Here is a 20,841-nt window from a genome sequence, read left to right as displayed (position 1 = left end):
CAAAGCTGGTGCCAGGAGTCTAGCGGTCCATCTGAACAAAAGGCTCTTATACTTAAACAGATATACGTGTGCTTGCTATACCATAAATCAATAAGAAAAGATACGAACTCTCCTAGGAGGTGTGATCTACGCCGGAACACTCTGTAGAGGGAGTGAACGCACTCCCCCTTCATGCTACACAGAGCTGTTACAGACCTCCTAGGATGAGACATTCTTTCAATCTACAAATGGTTATACACTTCTAAGCATATGTGGGTAAATGTTTCTAAGCATAAATGACAATCAACAATACAAATCTAACATTTCCCCCCTTATTTACCTTTATGCTAGAAAAATTCCCAGTTATGAATACCTCATGACTGACAGTTTTAATGCAAACATTTTTATACTCAGCATATGTCAAATCACCCTAAATTACTGTAAAAGTACACAGTTTAACAAATGTATTAGCAGTTATCCCATTCCTCATTAATCTCATCCAATGGCAACCTGCATCCTACAAGCAAACAAAGAAATTGTTAATTTAATAGTGAAAATAAGAAAGTAACATTTTCAAAAACATCTCAGCTTGGTGATGCTTCCTCCGGGTGTGCAAATCACATGTCTCTCTGCAGAGTGGTTTGAGTTCTGCAGGGCGTCATGAATGTCTCTTCCAGTTGTTTCCATCATTGTCCATAGGACCAGAGTCCAAATGTATGTAGAATAAACATTCAAACATACCAGTTAGTTTTGTTGTTTGTCAACATGGGTCTCAGCTATTTCCAAAGCTGCAGACCTCATAGGAAACTGCTGTTATCACCACCATCCTTAGACTCCCTCTGCGTTGTCGATGGAGCTTGGCACGCTCCCCTCATCCTTCAGGTGCCCGTCTGTTGTCCACAATCTCCTCTGTTGGCCTCTGGAAACCCCCCGTGGCACAGCTCTCAGTCCAACGCAGTTTCATGGTCCTTGCTGTGGCTCCAAAGTCTGATCTCATGATGGGCCCCAACCAGCTCGACCTTTGACCTCAACCACTGCCTGGGCTGTCAGCTATGCCTGGAATGGTTCTTGCTTCTCACTGGCCTCTTAAGATTTCTCAGGAGATTACTGCTGCACCTGTATTTCCTTGCTAGGAGGGAAAACTTCTATTTGGAGAGCATGTCAACAATCATCAAACAACATTCTTTAGTTCAGTGAACTTCACTTATAGGCCATCAAAGCCTCATCTGAACATGGATGCATCACTTGCATAGGTTTAATACCTGTAAATAAACTGTTAATCACACAAATCACTGCAACAATAATAGAAAACATTGTTTAATAAAAAACATTGTTAATCCTTGGACCCCTCCTCTTGACGCATGGACACACCCATGCGTCAACTCACCAAACCTGGATTCCTGTCTTAAAGAAAAAGATTAGCTAGATCATATCCCAGGCAACATCAGGGCATCTCCTCCCCAGGAGCAGCACCACCCTGGACCTATAATCCTGCAACAAAAATGCTAGTGTGTTTTGCATATTAAGTTTGCTTAACACCGGGCTCTCCCAGGAGCCTGCATACACACCATCATGGCCTGGAAAACAAGATCTGGAAGTGAAATCAAACTACATACCTGTAAACAATTGTATCATAAGAACAAGAAGCATTCAACATCAGCAAGACAAGTGTCATGTGCAGGTTTTCTCAAATCAGTAAACTACAATTATTTTCATAAGTCGCCTCAGACATGGATCATCCCATGTACTCAGTCAACATTAACGTAATCAGTGACTGCTCTTAAGCAAAGTCACTCCACTCATATATTATTTATGGGCTCAAGAGTGGCCAGCAAATGAGCCCATATTAACTATTCCATAACACCGCATCTCTTATTTGTTTGTCTCATGTCACTTGTCCGCTTCTGCTGAATCTTGTACATGCAGTCTCAAAAAACAAACATTAGCAACACACATTGATTATCCTGGTGGGCAGGCGTCGGCCAACCACATTCCAGAGGTGCCATAAAAACACCATAAAATCAACCATCCATTGCTGTGGAAAATATGTTATTCATATCATCAAAGTAACCTTCACATTTTCCCATCAACACAATGCAACAGCATCACCACTCATAACCTGTAAACACAGTTTTCCTCACACATAAACCCAGAAATCCTGTAGTAGGAAAAAACATCAACCAGTTGTCCTGGTATAAATCGCATCATCAATTCACATGAAGAACTGGCATGCTGTAAGAAAAGAAAATGCAAATATTAGCGCTTGCGCAGGCGTATGCATACTTTGTCACAGCTCCCTCTGTGAGCAACACAAGCCTATGAATAACACACCTGATAAATGCACAGACACAGAAAATGGCATTTAAAAGGTTAAATCATCATGCAACCTCGAGTGTTGCTGTCATCTTTCTGCTCCTGTAAAAGGAAACACATGGGTTCATCTGCACCTTTGTCAGGTGGGGGTTAACTTCACACAATCATGTTCAGTCAGTCAGTCAGTTATTTTAAAATTCTTACTCATTCAGTCAGTGGTTCCTTCTTTTGCTAATTGTGGAAATTATCATCGCATTCGTTTCCACGCTCAGCAAAACAACGTTATTTCAAAAAGAAAAATAATTTAGACTGGATTTCCTCGTTGAATCCTTTTTGGGGGGGACTCTCATTTCCTAATTGTCCCAAATAAGTGGCTTTCTCCTGAACCCATTTTAAATGTGGAGAAACTCACTTGCAACAATTTTCTTGACGATGTGTAACGCTTTTAATTCCCGACTTGCAGATCTGCTCAAAGAAAAGAAATTCACAAGCAAAATCAGTGCTTGTTCAAAAATGAAAAATAAAAAATAACAGAGATTATCAAACCAAACTCTCAGTGCACTGTGAAAGTATCAAAATAAAAAGGCCTTGTTAAGTCATGACACAAACTCCTCATCATCTTCACAACAGGAGAAGAATCATCAGCTAGATTCACTCCAAACCAACCATCAACTGCACAACACACAACATAACCCTAATGTCATATTAGCTATGAGTTTAATCACCCGGTCTGTGCTCTTCACTCATTTAAGCCACAGATCTATTTTATTCAATTTTTCCTTTTTCCCTTCATCATAAAACATGTGACATGCTGTCATGCACTTCACAAAAGACGTTTGTTCTGACGTATTCAGAGTTGTGTATCTAAATACAGGATTCACTCGCACATCAAAACAGGAAACTCAGTGTTTTAGAGTCTCCACTCAACACACAACAAACTCCAACACATCCCATTCACTCGTACTAGAATTCAGTCACCTTTCATTAATCTAAGAACGATCAACTAATTTGAATCAGCTATTAACCCACTAGGATGACAGGACAACAGAAATGCATGTTCAAAATGTTATCACTAAAAGAGAATTTCCCTCATACAGTAAATTACTTGTGCTGCATCAATCAAGCAGGAAGCTTCTCCCAATTTACTATATTAATAACTAAATTTATTGTCTGATCACTGGTTGGTCAAACCAGGATCTTTTTTCCCACAAAAGTTAAACTGTTGTCCTGCAACCTAGAGAGTCAATTTTTTGCATTGGATAAATTCAGTATTTGATAACAAGTGTCTGCTAAATTGACACTATTTTAACACTGATGAAAGATAACAAGCATGTCTGTGGAGCTGCATCTCCAACAGAGCATGTTCTGTGCTATGAGTTCCACTGGTCTTTGCATCACACGAGGTGACAAGATGATAAACAGACTCACGCTTAAAATGTCTAATCTTCATGAGTTATTTTGTGTTTGTATTAGTAGGGTTAAGGCATGTTCTGTGTGATTTTGTATATGTTTGTATATGTTTCAGACTCCTTCACAATTTTCCAACTTAAGCAGTCAGTTTTCTTTTTCCCCAGGTTTGCTAACCCAAATTTTGATTTCCCACATTAAATAATTCCTATGTGTTCTCACCTAGTCTTCTCACTCTGTCCTCTCACTCTTTTGTCCTCTCCCACTTCAACAGTCCAAACAGCCGGCAGTTCTCCTTCAGCTTTGTCCTGTGTTCCACTGTCTCTTCTTGCCATTTTACTCCACAGGTGGCAAATGTCAAACTCCAACTGTTCAGTTCTCCTCAAACGTTTTCTTCACATGCACAGTGAAGTTTCAGCTTGTTGTAGACACAGTGCCATTCATCCGATCAGGCAGGATGATGGGTTTGCTCTTCTTCTCTGATGCTGTTTGTCCACATTGCTGCTGCTTTGCTGGGACTCTTTGCTCAGGACTTGCTGCTGTCTTTATCTGCCATGTTATTGCTCTTTGGAGCTGCATTCCTTGTCTTCAGGGAGGAGTGAGCACTTGCTTGTGAGGTTGAGAGACACATACACATTGCGCTGTAATAAGTCAGCCAGAAACTTGGCCTGCACGTTTCCAATGATGTTAAACTATAACTTTCTTCCGACCGCTGCATGTGGAAAATTGATTCAGGTCTGCTTTTCACCTGAAAGTGACAAACTAAGACATTTCATTATTATCATCGCTGCTTAATCAACACACATCTCTCTCTCTCTGTGTGTGTGTTTGTGTGAACAATCCTTTCTTAAAAGCATAAAATGACATTGTAGTTGTTTTTCGGCTGATCAACACGAAACCTTTTTCCCATGATTATTTTTCTTCGTCTACAATGTAATTTTTGTCTCTTTTTCACTCTTTTTTTTTTCCCGTTACAATAGCTGGTGACCTGCAGAATCACCGCTCTCACTCACAATCAAAGGCAATTACTTTTGCACAGTGCACAAAAACACTGTGATGTCAGACACATTCACACTCACTTTTTCATCTGCATAAATAAATCACGTGGCTGGTGATATGTGCCATGGTGATCCATAAGCATGATCACACGTTTATTTAATTATTTTCGACCCAACAAAACAAATAAACAAAAACATGATGCTGATGTTATGAACACTCTACACACAAGTCAAGATGCAGGAAAACTGCTCACGGAAACGCTGCACACTCCCTGTTTCCCCCTCTTTGAGTAGTTCCCAGACAGCTCTTGATCTGCTAATGTGTAGCTTGCTCATCAGCTCAGAAAAAAAACTGCAACGCAACATCACACAGTAGTTGCATGCTCTGCCCACAGAGCTGTGTTGTTCATATTCAACACAGCTCCTCCATCATGTACTTTTAGATGTTTCATACAGGGTTCAGCATATTAGTTGTTTTCACAGGTGTGCTCCATATCTCAACAATGGCTCATAACAAGACGACAGTCTTTCACACAGGTCAAGTGCCTCTATGCACTTCATTAGTTTAAATATTTACCTATATCACTTCACCTCACATGTCATTGTACTGAATTTAAGCAACCACAAGCTTAATGTAGATTACTTTTAACAACTATCCACCTCAATTAAATCTATGGTCTGGCACACAGGCTGCTGTCGATCAGGGCAAGCTAAAGAATAAACATTGTGTCAGCAAGGGGTGGGGGGAAAGCCATTCACCAGAGCATATCTTAAGTGCTGCTGATGTGGGCTGGCCTTCTCCACAGCTCTCCAAGGCTGGTGTGTTTTCTGAAAACTTCTAACATTTGAATCTCTTCCATTTATAAGCCTGCGATTAACCGCACGGCTCAGGTCCGCGTGACCGCGCTCGCGTGAACCCGCGCAGCTGTGAAGCCGTCGCTCTCTCTCTTTTTACATAAATACTTTGTGCTGCCAGGAGCAAAGTCCAGCACAAACGTCTATCTCCCTCCGACTCACTCTTGGTTGCTTAGAAACCCATGATAACAACAACAGTCGGTGTCACAGACCACATGTTCTGCTCCGCACACACTCACACAACAACAACAACAACAACGACGACGACAATGACAACAACACAAAATAGGCCTATTGTCCAGCACAATCTGGACCCCGCGGAACTTCTCAACACCCCACTGAGCGGTGGAGAACTCACTACAGTACCCCACACAGCGGTCTGTATTTCGCCCCACTAAGACGGCGAACAAAAAAAAGTTCGAACTGCGCAACTCTGCGACTTAATGCTTCTGTACAAAAAACCCCACTGAGCGGCTTTGTACATCGCCCCACTTAGACGGCGAATTTTAGCCCCACTGAGCGGCCACGGACAACGCCCCACTGAGCGGCGAAGACGTACAGTTATAGAGTTGGACTCTAAACTTACTTGGTGTTGCTTAGCGTGTAATATCAGCCTCGAATCCCGCCGATCGCCATTCATCGAGGAGAAAGGACAGACAGCGAATCCACAGGAACTTCCTGGCTGACGTCAGTCTTTCCGCGTGCCTCTTCTCCCCCCGGTGAATGTCGACTCTAGGGATCCGGCTCGAAGGACCAATTAATGATAGGTTTGTAGCTTGTACCTATCCGCTGGAACGTTGAAGACAATATAGTTACACTGCAAAGCAAGACACAAGCAGGCTGGTTTTACTCATGCATGAGGGAAAGCTGGCTGGAGCCGAGTGTCGTTCCACCACTTGACCTCCGTCAGACTCTCAGCCAGGCTCCCCATAGCACTCCTTTTATTGTGGTTACATGAATATGCATAGGGTCATTAACATATGACATCTTACATAGGTATACATGTGAACAAAGAATACTGTGTGTGTGTGTGTGTGTGTGTGTGTGTGTGTGTGGTGTCCAGATGTGACCCTGTGAAGACTCCCCAAAGCTGGTGCCAGGAGTCTAGCGGTCCATCTGAGCAAAAGGCTCTTATACTTAAACAGATATACGTGTGCTTGCTATACCATAAATCAATAAGAAAAGATACGACCTCTCCTAGGAGGTGTGATCTACGCCGGAACACTCTGTAGAGGGAGTGAACGCACTCCCCCTTCATGCTACACAGAGCTGTTACAGACCTCCTAGGATGAGACATTCTTTCAATCTACAAATGGTTATACACTTCTAAGCATATGTGGGTAAATGTTTCTAAGCATAAATGACAATCAACAATACAAATCTAACAGTGCCTGTCTCCGAACCATGCATCATAGCAGGTCTCATTCCCCTTTCACTCTTGCTGTTACCATTCTTTCACAAATCAGTCGGAGACTTGCCTCCACCCATTCCACCATGCCTGCACTCTCTTCTTCACCTCTCTTGTGCATTCACAGTTCCTTTACATTCCTGTTACTTAAACTCATCTACCTTTGCTATCTCTACTCCTCGAACTTTCACTTTTCCAACTGTGTCCTTCTCATTCACACACATGCTTCCACTGAATTTTTTTCCCTTTCCCCTCCGCTTGTCCTTTAATGGCACCAGCGAGACAGCACAGCAGTAAGGCAGCACAGCAGTAAGGCAGCACAGCAGCGAGGCGTCTGGCAGGAGAACGAACAATAGTCTTTTTTAAGGCTACTGCAGAAGGAGATATTCCCCGCTAGCTCACCCAAGCTTGCTCTCTGGCACAGCTACAAGCCACGTGAGCTCATAGCCCCTCCCGCTAGGATGTACTACCACAGTCGACTGTCGTAAAGCAGCCGCAAACCAATAGCAAGTAAAAAAAAACTCAAAATCATTGAAGAACATTTTATAACACCCAATATAGATATATACATATATACTGAATATCACACAATATCAGATAACCAAATTAACACTGGGTTACATCCACCCCTGCTTAAAGTGTGACGTCCCCGTCACTATCACCCGACAGAGATTGCACTAACCCAGCAATCTGTTGTTGTAATGACAGGAAAAAGTTATTGAGCAATGCAAGTGTCATCGGCAGCCGTGGCTCTCTACCAAACATCAGAAGGAAGGGCGCTTCTCCAGTTGCGTCATGTTTTGTACAGTTATAAGCATGTACAAGGGGGCGAACATACTTCCTCCACTCCTCTTCTTTTTTTTTCCTTTTCCTCCAGTTGCTCTCTGGTACAAGCATCCAGTGCTGTGGGAGGGTGCCAGAAGGCCTGCCGTTACCGTCAACTACCTCCTGCAGCAACGTCTGGAGTCTGCGCAAGTAATCAGATGCCTTTTCTCCACTATTCTGATGAGTCTCTAGGTACTGGATATACAGCTCTTCACCTCCAGTGACATTGCCATAAGCCTTGTCGAGCTCATCGAGGTAGTCTTTTGGTGGTGCTTGAGACCCAATAGAAAGGGCTACATTCAAAGCAGGGCTAGCCAAGCTATCGAGGAAAACACGGCGCTGCTGCCCTTCGGAAAGGGTAGAGTTATTTAGTACCTGTTTAGCTCTAAGTCGCCATACCCTGTACTCTACCTCATTAGGGGGTTTTGGAGAATTTCCTGAAAATGAGCGGAGCTCAAAAGCAGAGGGAGTATGCATGGGCGAGTCATGTTTTACAATGTGCTCCACGATAACTCTCTGAACCTCCGCTGGCACAGGATCAACAAGCAGGGAGTCCGCATCAAGTGCCTGTTTAGCCTTGGGCACATGGCCATCATCACAGGCGGCAGTTGACCTGGGACCGGGTGTGGACTGAGTTTTAACTCCCAAGGTAGGAGTTGAGGTAGCTAACCCCTTATATGTATCATTTTTCCCACACATGTGGCTCACTGCAGCCTGATTTAAAGTCATGGGGCTCACATTATATGCTAATGCCAGTTCGTTCACTTGTTCTCTGAAACTAGCAGTCACATCATCAATTGCTCGAGCAAGGGGGACCACATCATGCACCAGGTGAAAACTGTCAGGTCCCTGAGGACAGTACTCATCTATCTGAATAACCTCCCAACACTCCCCATCTGCTGAATGTTCTCCATCTAAGAGCATTGGGGTAATGCACTCCATGAACTGACACAAAATCGTGTCAGGGAGACTATCTATTTGTTGAATTTTGACAACGAGATCCAGCAAAGCAAATGCTCTTTGCACCTCTTGTAGTTTAATCTTGGCTTTAGCCCTTTTTAACAAAACAGTGTACTCTGGATCAAAACCATACCTGTCACAAAACTCCATTGTCTCTCTCTGCAAAGCAGTCGATGAATTCACAGATGTCTGTGCATGTGCTTCAGGATAAAGTTAGTGATGCGCTCAAGTCCCTGTTCGGGCGCCAATTTTTCCTACTACTTTTAGTTGTAACCAATACGTCTACTCACCAAAGAATGAGTGAAGCAATATGGATAACAGCAGAGGACAATTTATTTAGGGTCTGATGGCAATTTACCATCGGTGTCCAGCACTTTAAAGGATTGGATGGACTGGAGCACATCTGTCCTTAACATACCCTCTTAAACATCAGCTTGACACTGATACATCAAAGGAAACTTAACAGACTTTAAGTGCAAATGTTTCAACCTGAACAACTTAAAACTTCTTTGGGATACAATGTAAATAAAGACAAGAAGAAGAAAAATATTTCCATCAATAGTCACTTCTCCTAACCAGGAGACAAGTGAATATATTATGTAAAGAGTCCTTTTTCTCAGTCCTGGGGTTGTAACACCACAACCTCCTCAGTCCGTAATCAGAGAGTGTCTATTTGACAATAACCAAAATGTCTTTGGATAGTCTTTGTGAATGCAAAAAGAAAAAAAAAAACAATGATGTTAGCTGGCCAGCAAAATAAAGAGAGTGTATGGCACTGAGTGCGGGCGTGTGTGTGAGTACTTCGGTCCAAATAATCGAAGTCCGGATGGATGAATGGATGGCAGCCGCTTGTCCTTTAATGGCACCAGCGAGACAGCACAGCAGTAAGGCAGCACAGCAGCGAGGCGTCTGGCAGGAGAACGAACAATAGTCTTTTTTAAGGCTACTGCAGAAGGAGATATTCCCCGCTAGCTCACCCAAGCTTGCTCTCTGGCACAGCTACAAGCCACGTGAGCTCATAGCCCCTCCCGCTAGGATGTACTACCACAGTCGACTGTCGTAAAGCAGCCGCAAACCAATAGCAAGTAAAAAAAAACTCAGAAGAACATTTTATAACACCCAATATAGATATATACATATATACTGAATATCACACAATATCAGATAACCAAATTAACACTGGGTTACATGAGCATAGCTCCTTCACGTGCATAGCTCTTCATGAGCATAGCTACTTCGTGAGCATAGCTCCTTCATGTGCATAGCTACTTCATGAGCATAGCTACTTCATGAGCATAGCTACTTCATGCGCATAGCTACTTCATGTGCATAGCTCTTCATGAGCATAGCTACTTCATGTGCTCCATGAAGTAGCCAGCGAGGTTCAGAATCATTTTCAAGGTCCTCGTGTTTCTCTACAAAGTCCTTCATGGTTTGGCTCATTCCTACATTTCCGACTTCAGCTTCCAGGTCCCTCCAGTCAGCTGATCATATGCTTCTAACTGTCATGTGCTCCAGATTTAAACTCAGAGGAGACTTCTCTGTGATTGCCCACAGTCAAATCTGCTCCCTCCATTCAGTCTTTAAAAACTTGAAACTTATTTTTACACACTGGCATTTGGGTCTGATTGCTCATTGTTTCTCCTGTGTCTTTTTCAGTCATGGTTAGATCTATTTACTTATTTCCCTGTTCCCTCCTTTTTTATTTCCTGACTTTTATTAGACGCTTTGATCAACCTGAGTTTTTTAAATGTTTTTTTTAAAATGTGCTTTGTAAATACATTTGAGCTTTAGTTTACTCGATTAAACAGCTATTTTCAATTAATCATAGTAATCACAATTACATTTTGTGTCAAGAAAGAGTTGGGAGAGCTACTCTATATTTAAACAGTTTTGTTTATATCCCTTTGCTCTGTTTGCAGAGTATCTATGAGCCCACAGCTACAGTTAGTAAAGTCATAGACTTCATCAGTATGATAACTCTGTCAGCACTTATCAAATCACATCAATCATATTTTCACTCTCTTTCCTTCATCAGGTTCTCTTGGTACTCCCTCCATTACAGTCAGATCGTCTTTCATTAACAAAAGCTGTTCCGCAGTCACAGTGGAGTGCTCAGTGCACAACAGCCAAGACCTGGTCCTGTCCTGGTACAGACAGGAGGGAAGATTGACAAATGTTAGCAGTCCTGATCTGTCCTCCAATCTGTATCTCACTCTGGAAATAGAATCCCATGACAGCAGCAGTTACAGCTGTGTAGCTGAAAACCCTGTTGAAAAAAAGGTGACCAAACTATCAGGAGAAGACACAACTATTAAGATGGGGTCTGGAGGTAAGATGGTGATAAATCATTTTCACCTTTATTAAACTAGAACTATTATTTTTTTGTTTATCACAGTCTAATGATTAAAGAATATCTAAGCCCCAAGCTCTTCTCTCCCCCCCAAGAGTCCAGGAGCTGGTGTCAGACTGAATCTACAGTAAGACTGGTTATCTCTACTGTCTTTGGCATGGCCTTGATTATTCTTGTTGTGGACCACATCAGACTCCGAAGATGAACCACATGTGCACCGAAGTTTTTCTCAAGCTTCACAAAATGCAGTGTGTCAACCAGTGTTGGTCAAGTTACTTGAAAAAAGTAATCAGTAACTAATTACTGATTACTTCCCCAAAAAAGTAATCCCATTACTTTACTGATTACTTATTTTCTAAAGTGATAGATCTTTCAGCCCAATTCTACTTTTTCTACATAATCCATCATACAAAATGTAATCAAATGGAAAAGTCCCTTTTTAAAACTTGTTTTATTAGTTTTAATCTTTTAACTTTATGCATCAAGCAAAAATGTAATTATATGCAACATTCTCTGACTGGAAGAAATTAGTTTAATATTTAAACCTATTTTCTGCACATTCCAGCACATAAAATAATTTTTTTGTGTGTGTTTACACTCACTCTTTCAAATAGATGCAAGTAAAACACAGCAGAAAATAAATAAAGTCAAAGACTACACTGTTAAAAAAACCATCTTAAAAAAACGGTGATATTCTGGCAGTTGGGGCGCCAAAATACGACCGTAAAATAACAGAAAATAACTGTCCCATAAAAATACAGTTATTTTCAGTGATGAAAATAGAGTTTGTTGCCCTAAGTTCACATGGGATTCTGCCTTTTCCAAGTGCTTTTAGACATTAAGGCTGGCTGTAGCTCAGGTGGCAGAGCAGGTCAGCCACTAATCAGAAGGTCAGTGGTTCAATCCCAGGCTGCCCCCTGCCTGCATGCCAAATATCCTTGGGCAAGATACTAACCCCATGTTGGCCTACTGGTGGTGGTCAGAGGGCCCGGTGGCGCCAGTGTCCGGCAGCCTTGCCTCTGTCACTGCGCCCCAGGGCAGCTGTGGCTACAAAGTAGCTGCCATCACCAGTGTGTGAATGGGTGGATGACTGGATGTAGTGTGAAGCGCTTTGGGGTCCTTAGGGACTAGAAAAGCACTATACAAATGCAGGCCATTAAATTAGGAACATTTTTACGTGATCAAACAATGAAATTACCTATAAACAAGGTCACTGAATGTGGCAATATGAATCATACTACGTAAATGTACAGAAATATACAGTTAACAGTTGGTTTCAATAATAATTGATTGCATGCCCTGGGACAGAGGCGAGGCTGCCATATCGCACCATCGGCCCCTTTGGCCATCACTAGTAGGCGGTAGGTGAAGAGTCTTGACCACGGACACAACGACGGAGAGTGTCCGAGCCGGGGCTCGAACCAGCAATTTTCTGATCACAAGGCGAACTGCCAACTCTTGAGCCACGAACGGCCTAACTAGCAATGATAATAATACTTATGTGATGTAACACAAGCTTATAGGGATCATGTTATATACTTTTCCATAGCATTACATTTGAATTCAACAGTTCAATCTTTCAAATAACGGACAGATATTTGTGAAATCATGATACCTTTGTGAATCTGTATCTAAATATGCATATGTACAGACATTTAACAATCATGACAATTATGTTTTATTACATTACAGATTTAACGTTGATTTACATTCAAAATGTGAAGTCAAAGTCTACTTACATAACTTTAATGATATTCTAGAAGAACAGAAGATTACTGTGAAATGCAGTAAAATACCTTCATATTAGGGTTTTTTTCCTACGGTCGCAGCCATACCCGCGACCTTGTTGTTAGTTCACATTCATTGGCCGATGCTTAGCGTCATGTTATTTATATTAATTGCAATTCCTACCTCTACATTTATTTTTCAAAATGTATAATTAGCACAGCGTGTCCGTGCAATGTTTTACATTGTGGCATGCAGAGAAATCTTAACAACGAAGCTCACAGAGATAGATTGAGCTTGTTACCCCAAGCTGATAGGGGGAGCTCTTTATTAAAACACTTGCCGGTGTTACAATGTGCCTCAAGCTTCAACAACAGCACAACAGAAGTCACTCATGGTACAGCACTCTCTCTACAAAATAACAACTGTCAGTGACGCTGCACCACGGCGTAAACACAACAATCAAGATAACAGTTAAAAGTAACGTAACCATAAACAATAAAACAAGAACATCCAAACAGCAGCACATGTCCCAAGGCATAATGGGAGACATTTCTGGATGTATTTTTACAATCTAAATATGCATATGTACAACAAAATATATTTAACAAACAAGTAAATTGTGTTTTATTACATTTACAGTGATGTTTTGTTATTTTACATTTGACGTGTCAGATCACAGTCTACTTATGTAAATGTAATGATATTCTAGAAAAACAGTACACAACCGTAAAATACACAGTAAAGTAATTTGACATTACTATTTTTTGGAACAGTGTAGCGGTCCTTTTGCTCTATTTTCACCTGTAAAGCAGGAGTCGGGTAGGCGGAGGTTTACCCTGGTGCAGGTGTGCCGCTGCGGTCAGTGGAAGAATCCGCGAGTTTCTCTGCGAGTTTCCCATTACGTCGCACTCGGTGCTTGCTTTGAAGTTTAGGGGTTTTTTTTCCGCTGTAAAAAGAAGTTTTCTTCCCACGCACAACGGACGCTAATGTTTTTGTCACTTTTTATGGAATCAAACTCAAAGTAAGGTCAGTACTTCCACGCTTTAAACGCTGCACGCTCATACTCTCTCCTGCACTCGATATATGATCCACTGTTGATCTGCACACAGCTGTTGTCACGAACGTCGCACTTGCTTACGTCACTGTCATGAGACATTCTCGCAAAAAATCACGGTTTTAGTAACGCAGTAACGCAGCGTTCCTACGGGAAAGTAAAGGTAATCTAATTACCGTTTTTGCAATAGTAATCCCTTACTTTACTCGTTACTTGGAAAAAGTAATCGGATTACAGTAACGCCCATCTCTGGTGTCAACACATCCGCTTTAGAGCTACACAGGACATGGGACATAATTCTTTTCAAAAGTCCTTTAAAATTTGATTTTGGATCTCAACCAGAAATATCATAAGGTAAGGTGAATAATACACAGAAACCCCAATAATCAAATGGCCCCCTGTGAGCAATCACTTTGCAACACTGGGATGGAAAATCTCCCTTTTAACAGGAAGAAACTTCCAGAAGAACAGGGCTCGGGGAGGGGCGGCCATTCTGCTGCAAACACATTAAAAGAAACCCAAGGATGCTTTACAAAAGAACATTAAGAGTAGTTCATTCTTATTTTTTCTCAAAGTGCATATAATACAAATGTCATGGTCCTGGTGTTTTGTTTTTATTAATAGTCTTTGATTGCATTGTTAGTTTCTAGTCTCTGGATGTCTGTCTCTATGCTTCCTCCGTGTTCTTTGTTTCATGTCTGATCTACTCATGTTTCACATCTATGCTTCTCCTGGTCTTAGTGTCAAGTCCGTGTCTCTGTGCCTGTCTCGTCTTTCCTATTTTACTTTGCCAGTCTCGTGCTGTGTGCTCAGTGCTCAGTGAAAGTTTGTCAGCAACCAAGTTGCTCTCAGCGTCTAAAACTCCAACCTAAAGAAACATCTGGAAGTAATTTCTTTATTAAAAGCTAATGTTAGCCTACTGCAGCTAGCTTGTTTTAGTTGTGGTAGCTACTTGGGTGTTTGTGAGAGTGTCTCACGACAATAACGTACGAGCGTGTGATGCCCGTGGCAGCAACAGACGTGTGCACATCAACAATGGATAACATGGAGTGCAGGAGGGAGTACGACCATGTAGTGTTTAAACTTTGGAAGTACTCACATTATTTTGAGTTTGATTCATTAAAAAGTGACAAAAATATTAGCGTCTGCTGTTCACTTTGTGTGAAGAAAACTTCTTTCTACAGTGAAAAAAACCCTTAAACACAAGAGTGTAAACACAAGAACATTATTTTATTTTATATGCTGGAATATGCAGAACATTGGTTTAAATCTTAAACACATTTCTTCTTGCATATAATAAAATTTTTGCTTGATGCAATGTGCATAAAGTTCCTGGTTACAGGTGCTAAAAAGACTACTCATCGGAGTTGGGATATTTTTACTTTTATTTTGTGTCTTTGTAACGTGTATATTGCCATGTATAAAACTCATGATTAACCGCGTAATATTTTCTACTGTTGCTGCATAAATAGCCATGACAAGTGATGATGATGATAATGACCCCGACCTGTTGGAACATGAAGACTTTGTGTGATTAATGACAAACTGGTATCTCACTTAAAGTTTTTCTGACAACAGGAGGGAATGTCAATGGAAAATTGTATTTAGTAGTCAGTATAATCTTTTAGTGATATAAGTTTGCATATGGTAGAATACTGCATGTAGTTATTTGTATTAGGAAATATTCAACCATGTATACTTAGAGGCATATAATTAATTGTGTGTGATCTCTAACAGGCTGCAGGCTTGGGGTGCATCCCAGGAATGCACCCCCACGTCTGGGAGCATGAGAGCTCATACCTTGTTTTATTGTTTTACGGCAGGATTAACGTAGCTATGTCTGTTTTAGTTTAAGTGCTTCTTTACATATAGATGAACTGCTGGACTTCCTCACCATGTTATCTAGGGTGGGGGAGACTACCCCCTTTCCTGACCAAGGATGTACCTTTTGTGCTCTCATGACCCTTTGATCAGCAGGACACACACACACACACACACACCTACTGAAGTATAAATAAAGATTGGGGCAGTTTCTTAGTGCGAGTCTCAGTCTGGAGGCTGCCCTTGCTAGCAAGAAGTTCTGTGTGTTTCTCTTCTCTGAGTCTTTACTGAAGAAGTGTTTTAGAATATTTTCCCTAACACTTATTTTCCACCCTGATTTATGAATAAATTGTTTACAAATCCTACCATGTGGATTCATGGATTTTTTTTTCACATTCTGTCTCTCACAGTTGAAGTGTACCTCTGGTGCAAATTACTGACCTCTGTCATCATTTTAGGTGGGGGAACTTGCACAATCGGTGGCTGACTAAATACTTTTTTGCCCCACTGTCTGTCTGTCTGTCTGTCTGTCTGTCTGTCTGTCTGTCTGTCTGTCTATCTATCTATATATATATATAGATATATTCAATTCAATTTTATTTATATAGCGCCAAATCACAACATAAGTCGCCTTAAGCCGCTTTATATTGTACAGTATATCCTATAATAATAGATACAGGGAAAAACCCAAATATCATATGACCCTCTATGAGCAAGCACTTTGGCAACAGTGGGAAGGAAAAACTCCCTTTTAACAGGAAGAAACCTCCGGCAGAACCAGGCTCAGGTACTTCAAAAGTGTAGAAACCTGAAAACTAGCAAAAGATGCTTTGATTGCAGAGGTGGGAAAGAAGGAGGAGTTTTTAGGAGAACTATATTAGATACCTCAGAGCCAGCACAAGGGACATCATGTTCAGTAGTCTTGGAGCCAGCAAAGAAGACTCCACAGGTGGAATCTTCCAGGCATAGCAGACTTGAAAGTGTTTTTGATGAAATCCTGAAGGAAAACACTCTAGATCCTGTTCCTCAGTTAGCCACGACAAGTGCACACATTGAAGTGCAAACTTGCCATTCAACGCTCAGACAATCCACTGCTGTACTGGCAAGTCAACAAACTTAGCTTTCCCACTCTGCAGCTAAATTTCTCTGTGCACCTACAACAATTGTGGAGAGCGAGAGACTCTTTGATACAGCCTCCATTATTATTAATGAAAGGAGAAGCAGGCTGACAGCTGAGAAGGTTGAAATGTTGATATTTCTGAAGAACCCACCTCTAATGTTAACGTGAAAAAAATGTTACAAATGTGTTATTACAAGGATGTCGTGTGTTTAAAAATGAACTTATACAAAAACAGTTAAAAAAATAGACTATACCGGATTCATATTGGTATCGGCAGATATCCCAATGTATGATCTTGATATCGGACATAAAAAAGTGGTATTGTGCCATCTCTAATTCTAGCCATCAGAAACCTTGAAGCACAGGCCGAGGAGGTGGTGTGGCAGCGATTTTTCACATCAGCCTATCAATCAACCAAAGACTAAGACAGACTTTTAATTTATTTCAAAGCCTGATGCTTAGCCTCGTCCACCCTGATTTAGTGCTCAGCTCAGATAAAATAATTATTGTGCGTGATTTTAACATTCATATAGATGCTAAAAATGACAGCTTCAACATGGCATTTAATCTGTTATTAGACTCAATTGGCTTCTCTCAACATGTAAAAGAACCCACCCACCACTTTAATCACACTCTAGATCTTGTTTTAACATATGGCATAGAAACTGAACATTTAACAGTGTTTCCTGAAAACCCTCTCCTGTCTGATCTGACTATAAACGACCAGCTTCTTCAATGATGAATGCAGATGCTTCACTGGCTGATGAGCTGAACACGTTTTATGCTCGCTTCGACGCCGCAGCAATTAAAACAACAAACGGCTGCGCGTGCTCGGAGTGCACCAGTGAAGAAAATGCATTCGTCATCACAGAGCATGCTGTGAGGAACACCTTCAGGAGGGTGAACACCAGGAAGGCAACAGGACCAGATGCAATCCCTGGCCGGGTCCTTAGAGCCTGCGCTGATCAACTAGCACCGGTGTTCACGGAGATCTTCAACCTCTCCCTGGCCCAAGCTGTGGTTCCCACGTGCTTCAAACGGTCCATTATTGTCCCTGTTCCAAAGAAACAACAGCCCGCTTGCCACAATGACTACCGTCCAGTAGCACTGACTTCAATTGTGATGAAGTGTTTTGAAAGACTGATGAGAGATCACATCACTTCTTCACTTCCTCCCACCATCGACTCACTTCAGTTTGCTTACCGGACTAATCGTTCCACAGACGATGCCATATCTCACCTGCTCCACACATCCCTGAGTCACCTGGACACTGGCAGAGGGAATTATGTTAGGATGCTGTTCGTGGACTACAGTTCAGCATTCAACACAATAATTCCCTCTAAGCTTTTCACCAAGTTGACGGATCTAGGACTCAGCTCATCACTGTGTCAGTGGATCCTCAACTTCCTCACAGACAGACCCCAATCAGTGAGGGTAGGAAAACAAGTCTCCCCCTCCATCTCACTCAGCACTGGAGTGCCTCAGGGCTGTGTTTTAAGCCCCCTGCTGTACTCACTGTACACTTATGACTGTGTAGCCACATCCGACACCACCTCCATTGTCAAGTTTGCTGACGACACTGCTGTTGTGGGCCTGATCTCCGACAACATCGAGACGGCCTACCTGGAGGAGATTAGGAACCTGGAGACCTGGTGCCAGGAGAATAACCTCCTCCTAAACATCAGCAAGACTAAGGAGCTGATCGTGGACTTCACTACAAAGCAGGCGAGGAATTACAAACCCCTCATCATCAGTGGCACGCCAGTGGAGAGAGTGGACAGTTTCCAATACCTGGGTGTCCACATCACTCAGGACCTGTCATGGTCCTGTCACATCAACACCCTGGTTAAGAAAGCCCGTCAGCATATCTTCTTCCTCAGAAGACTTAGAGACTTCCATCTGCCACTGAAGGTGCTCAAGAACTTCTACTCCTGCACCATCGAGAGCGTCCTGATGGCAAACATCTGCACCTGGTTTGGGAACAGCACCAAGCAGGACAGACGAGATCTGCAAAGGGTGGTGCGCTCGGCAGAACGCATCATTCAATCAGAGCTCCCTGACCTGCTGTCCATCTACACCAAGCGGTGCAAGTCCAAAGCTAGGAAGATTATGATGGACCTCTCCCATCCCAACAATGGACTCTTCTCACTGTTGAGGTCTGGGAAGCGCTTCCGCTCCCTTAAGGCCAAAACAGAGAGAATGAAGAGGAGCTTCTTCCCCCAGGCTATTCGGGGCCTGAACCAGGTGTAGGACTGGACTCTCCCAAACACGTCACTATAAGACTGGACTCTCACACACGTCACCACACGCACCACCACACATTTCCTATAATCCTATAATTCCTATAATTTATAATCCTTATCTTTATAATCTCTTCTGCTATTTGCACATTCTTTACTGTAATTTCCTAAGTTAATTTGTAAATTTTTGTAGTAAATTGTAAATATTGTAAAACTTTTCTTCTGTCATTTAATGGTCGGGCATTGTACAGCTACAAGCATTTCACCCCCATGTCATACTGTGTATGGTTGTGTGTGTGTGTGACAAATAAAATTTGAATTTGAAATCATTTCCTGATAACATTTACATTTACAATAATTGATTACACTGCAGTGGGGAGTAGACTTCATCACAGTAGATGTCTTTCTGAAAGCGCTAAGAATATAATCCACCCACTGTTATCATCTTCAATGCCCTGTACCAACATAGAGCAGAGCAGCTATCTGAACAATATTGGATTGCATTTATATAGCACTTTTGAAGACCCTCAAAGCGCTTTACAATTCCTCTATTTATTCACTCTCACATTCACACACTGGTGGAGGCAGCTACAGTTGTAGCCACAGCTGCCCAGGGGCAGACTGACAGAAGCGAGGCTGCCATATCACGCCATCAGCCCCTCTGGCCATTACCAGCAGGCGGTAGGTGAAGTGTCTTGCCCAAGGACACAACGACCAAGACTGTCCAAGCCGGGGCTCGAACCAGCAACCTTCAGATTGCAAGACGAACTGCCAACTCTTCTTCACAAATAACATTTTTATCATTAGAGAAAAAATTACCAATAATCATCCCACAGATGTAATATTATCTACAGCTACTCTTAGTACCATTGATGTTAAGTTAGACTCTTTTTCTCTAATTGATCTTTCTGAGTTAACTTCAATAATTACTTCCTCCAAACCATCAACGTGTCTTTTAGACCCCATTCCTACAAAACTGCTCAAAGAAGTCCTGCCATTAATTAATGCTTCGATCTTAAATATGATCAACCTATCTCTAATAATCAGCTATGTACCACAGGCCTTCAAGCTGGCTGTAGTTAAACCTTTACTCAAAAAGCATCTCTAGACCCAGCAGTCTTAGCTAATTATAGGCCAATCTCCAACCTTCCTTTCATATCGAACATCCTTGAAAGAGTAGTTGTCAAACAGCTAACAGATCATCTGCAGAGGAATGGTTTATTTGAAGAGTTTCAGTCAAATTAACTGAATTTATAGAGAAAACATGTTTAGTTTTTGTTGATGTGTGTGTGCCATACGTTAGTCTAGGCTGAGAATGAAGTGTAGTTTCCAGGTTACGTTCTTGCTGTGCCTCATTATGCCAGCAGGTGGCAAGTACCTCAGTCGAGTCATCTGTGTTGCCGCTCCGTCCACGCGTAGCTTCATGTCAGCAAAAGTCGGGAGAAAGCGCCAGAGTCCAATTTGGGATTACTTCGAATATGACTGTGTTTTAGATAAAAGCAAGTGTCTTGTAGTGGAAAGAGATAAAATATGTGGGACATTTTTAAAGGGGAAAAATCCCACAAACCTTAAAGTGCACTTGAAAAGTTCGCACAAGAAGGCTAACCTAGCTTACCTTGAGAAGGTAAGGGAGCACGCCCAAGCCTCATCCCCAGAAACAGAAGCTAACCCCAGGCAAGGCAGCGTGATGCACGCTGAGAAAACCCCACAAAAAACATTAATGCAGTACTTCCAACGGCGACCGGATGGCTGCTGGTTGGTCAATTCGCAGGAACATCAC

At 42.0% G+C, this 20,841-nt stretch overlaps 2 protein-coding genes across 10 annotated transcripts in view; one reads left to right on the top strand and one right to left on the bottom strand.

Annotated features, from left to right (window-relative positions):
* Positions 1-16,058, top strand: part of LOC146571788 (CD48 antigen-like) — a 38,368-nt gene extending 22,310 nt beyond the window's left edge. Inside the window, exons 3-4 of the mRNA XM_085275733.1 lie at positions 10,784-11,077; positions 11,194-16,058. Of these exons, the coding sequence (XP_085131859.1) occupies positions 10,784-11,077; positions 11,194-11,303 (404 nt within the window). The 3' untranslated portion in view covers positions 11,304-16,058. The remainder of the gene's footprint in view (positions 1-10,783; positions 11,078-11,193) is intronic.
* LOC146571785 (fibrocystin-L-like) overlaps positions 9,061-20,841 on the bottom strand; it is a 28,584-nt gene continuing 16,803 nt past the window's right edge. For all 9 annotated transcript variants that reach the window (XM_085275734.1, XM_085275742.1, XM_085275735.1 and 6 more), the window contains one exon: positions 9,061-9,654. In XM_085275734.1, coding sequence (XP_085131860.1) covers positions 9,486-9,654 — 169 coding nt within the window. In that variant the 3' untranslated portion in view covers positions 9,061-9,485. The remainder of the gene's footprint in view (positions 9,655-20,841) is intronic.

Source organism: Mchenga conophoros, linkage group LG6, assembly GCF_057382185.1.
Source record: "Mchenga conophoros isolate Kocher_MC1m ecotype Shallow Benthic linkage group LG6, M_conophoros_male_GT1.1, whole genome shotgun sequence".
NCBI lineage: Eukaryota > Metazoa > Chordata > Actinopteri > Cichliformes > Cichlidae > Mchenga > Mchenga conophoros.
This window is presented reverse-complemented; position numbering and strand designations above follow the sequence as displayed.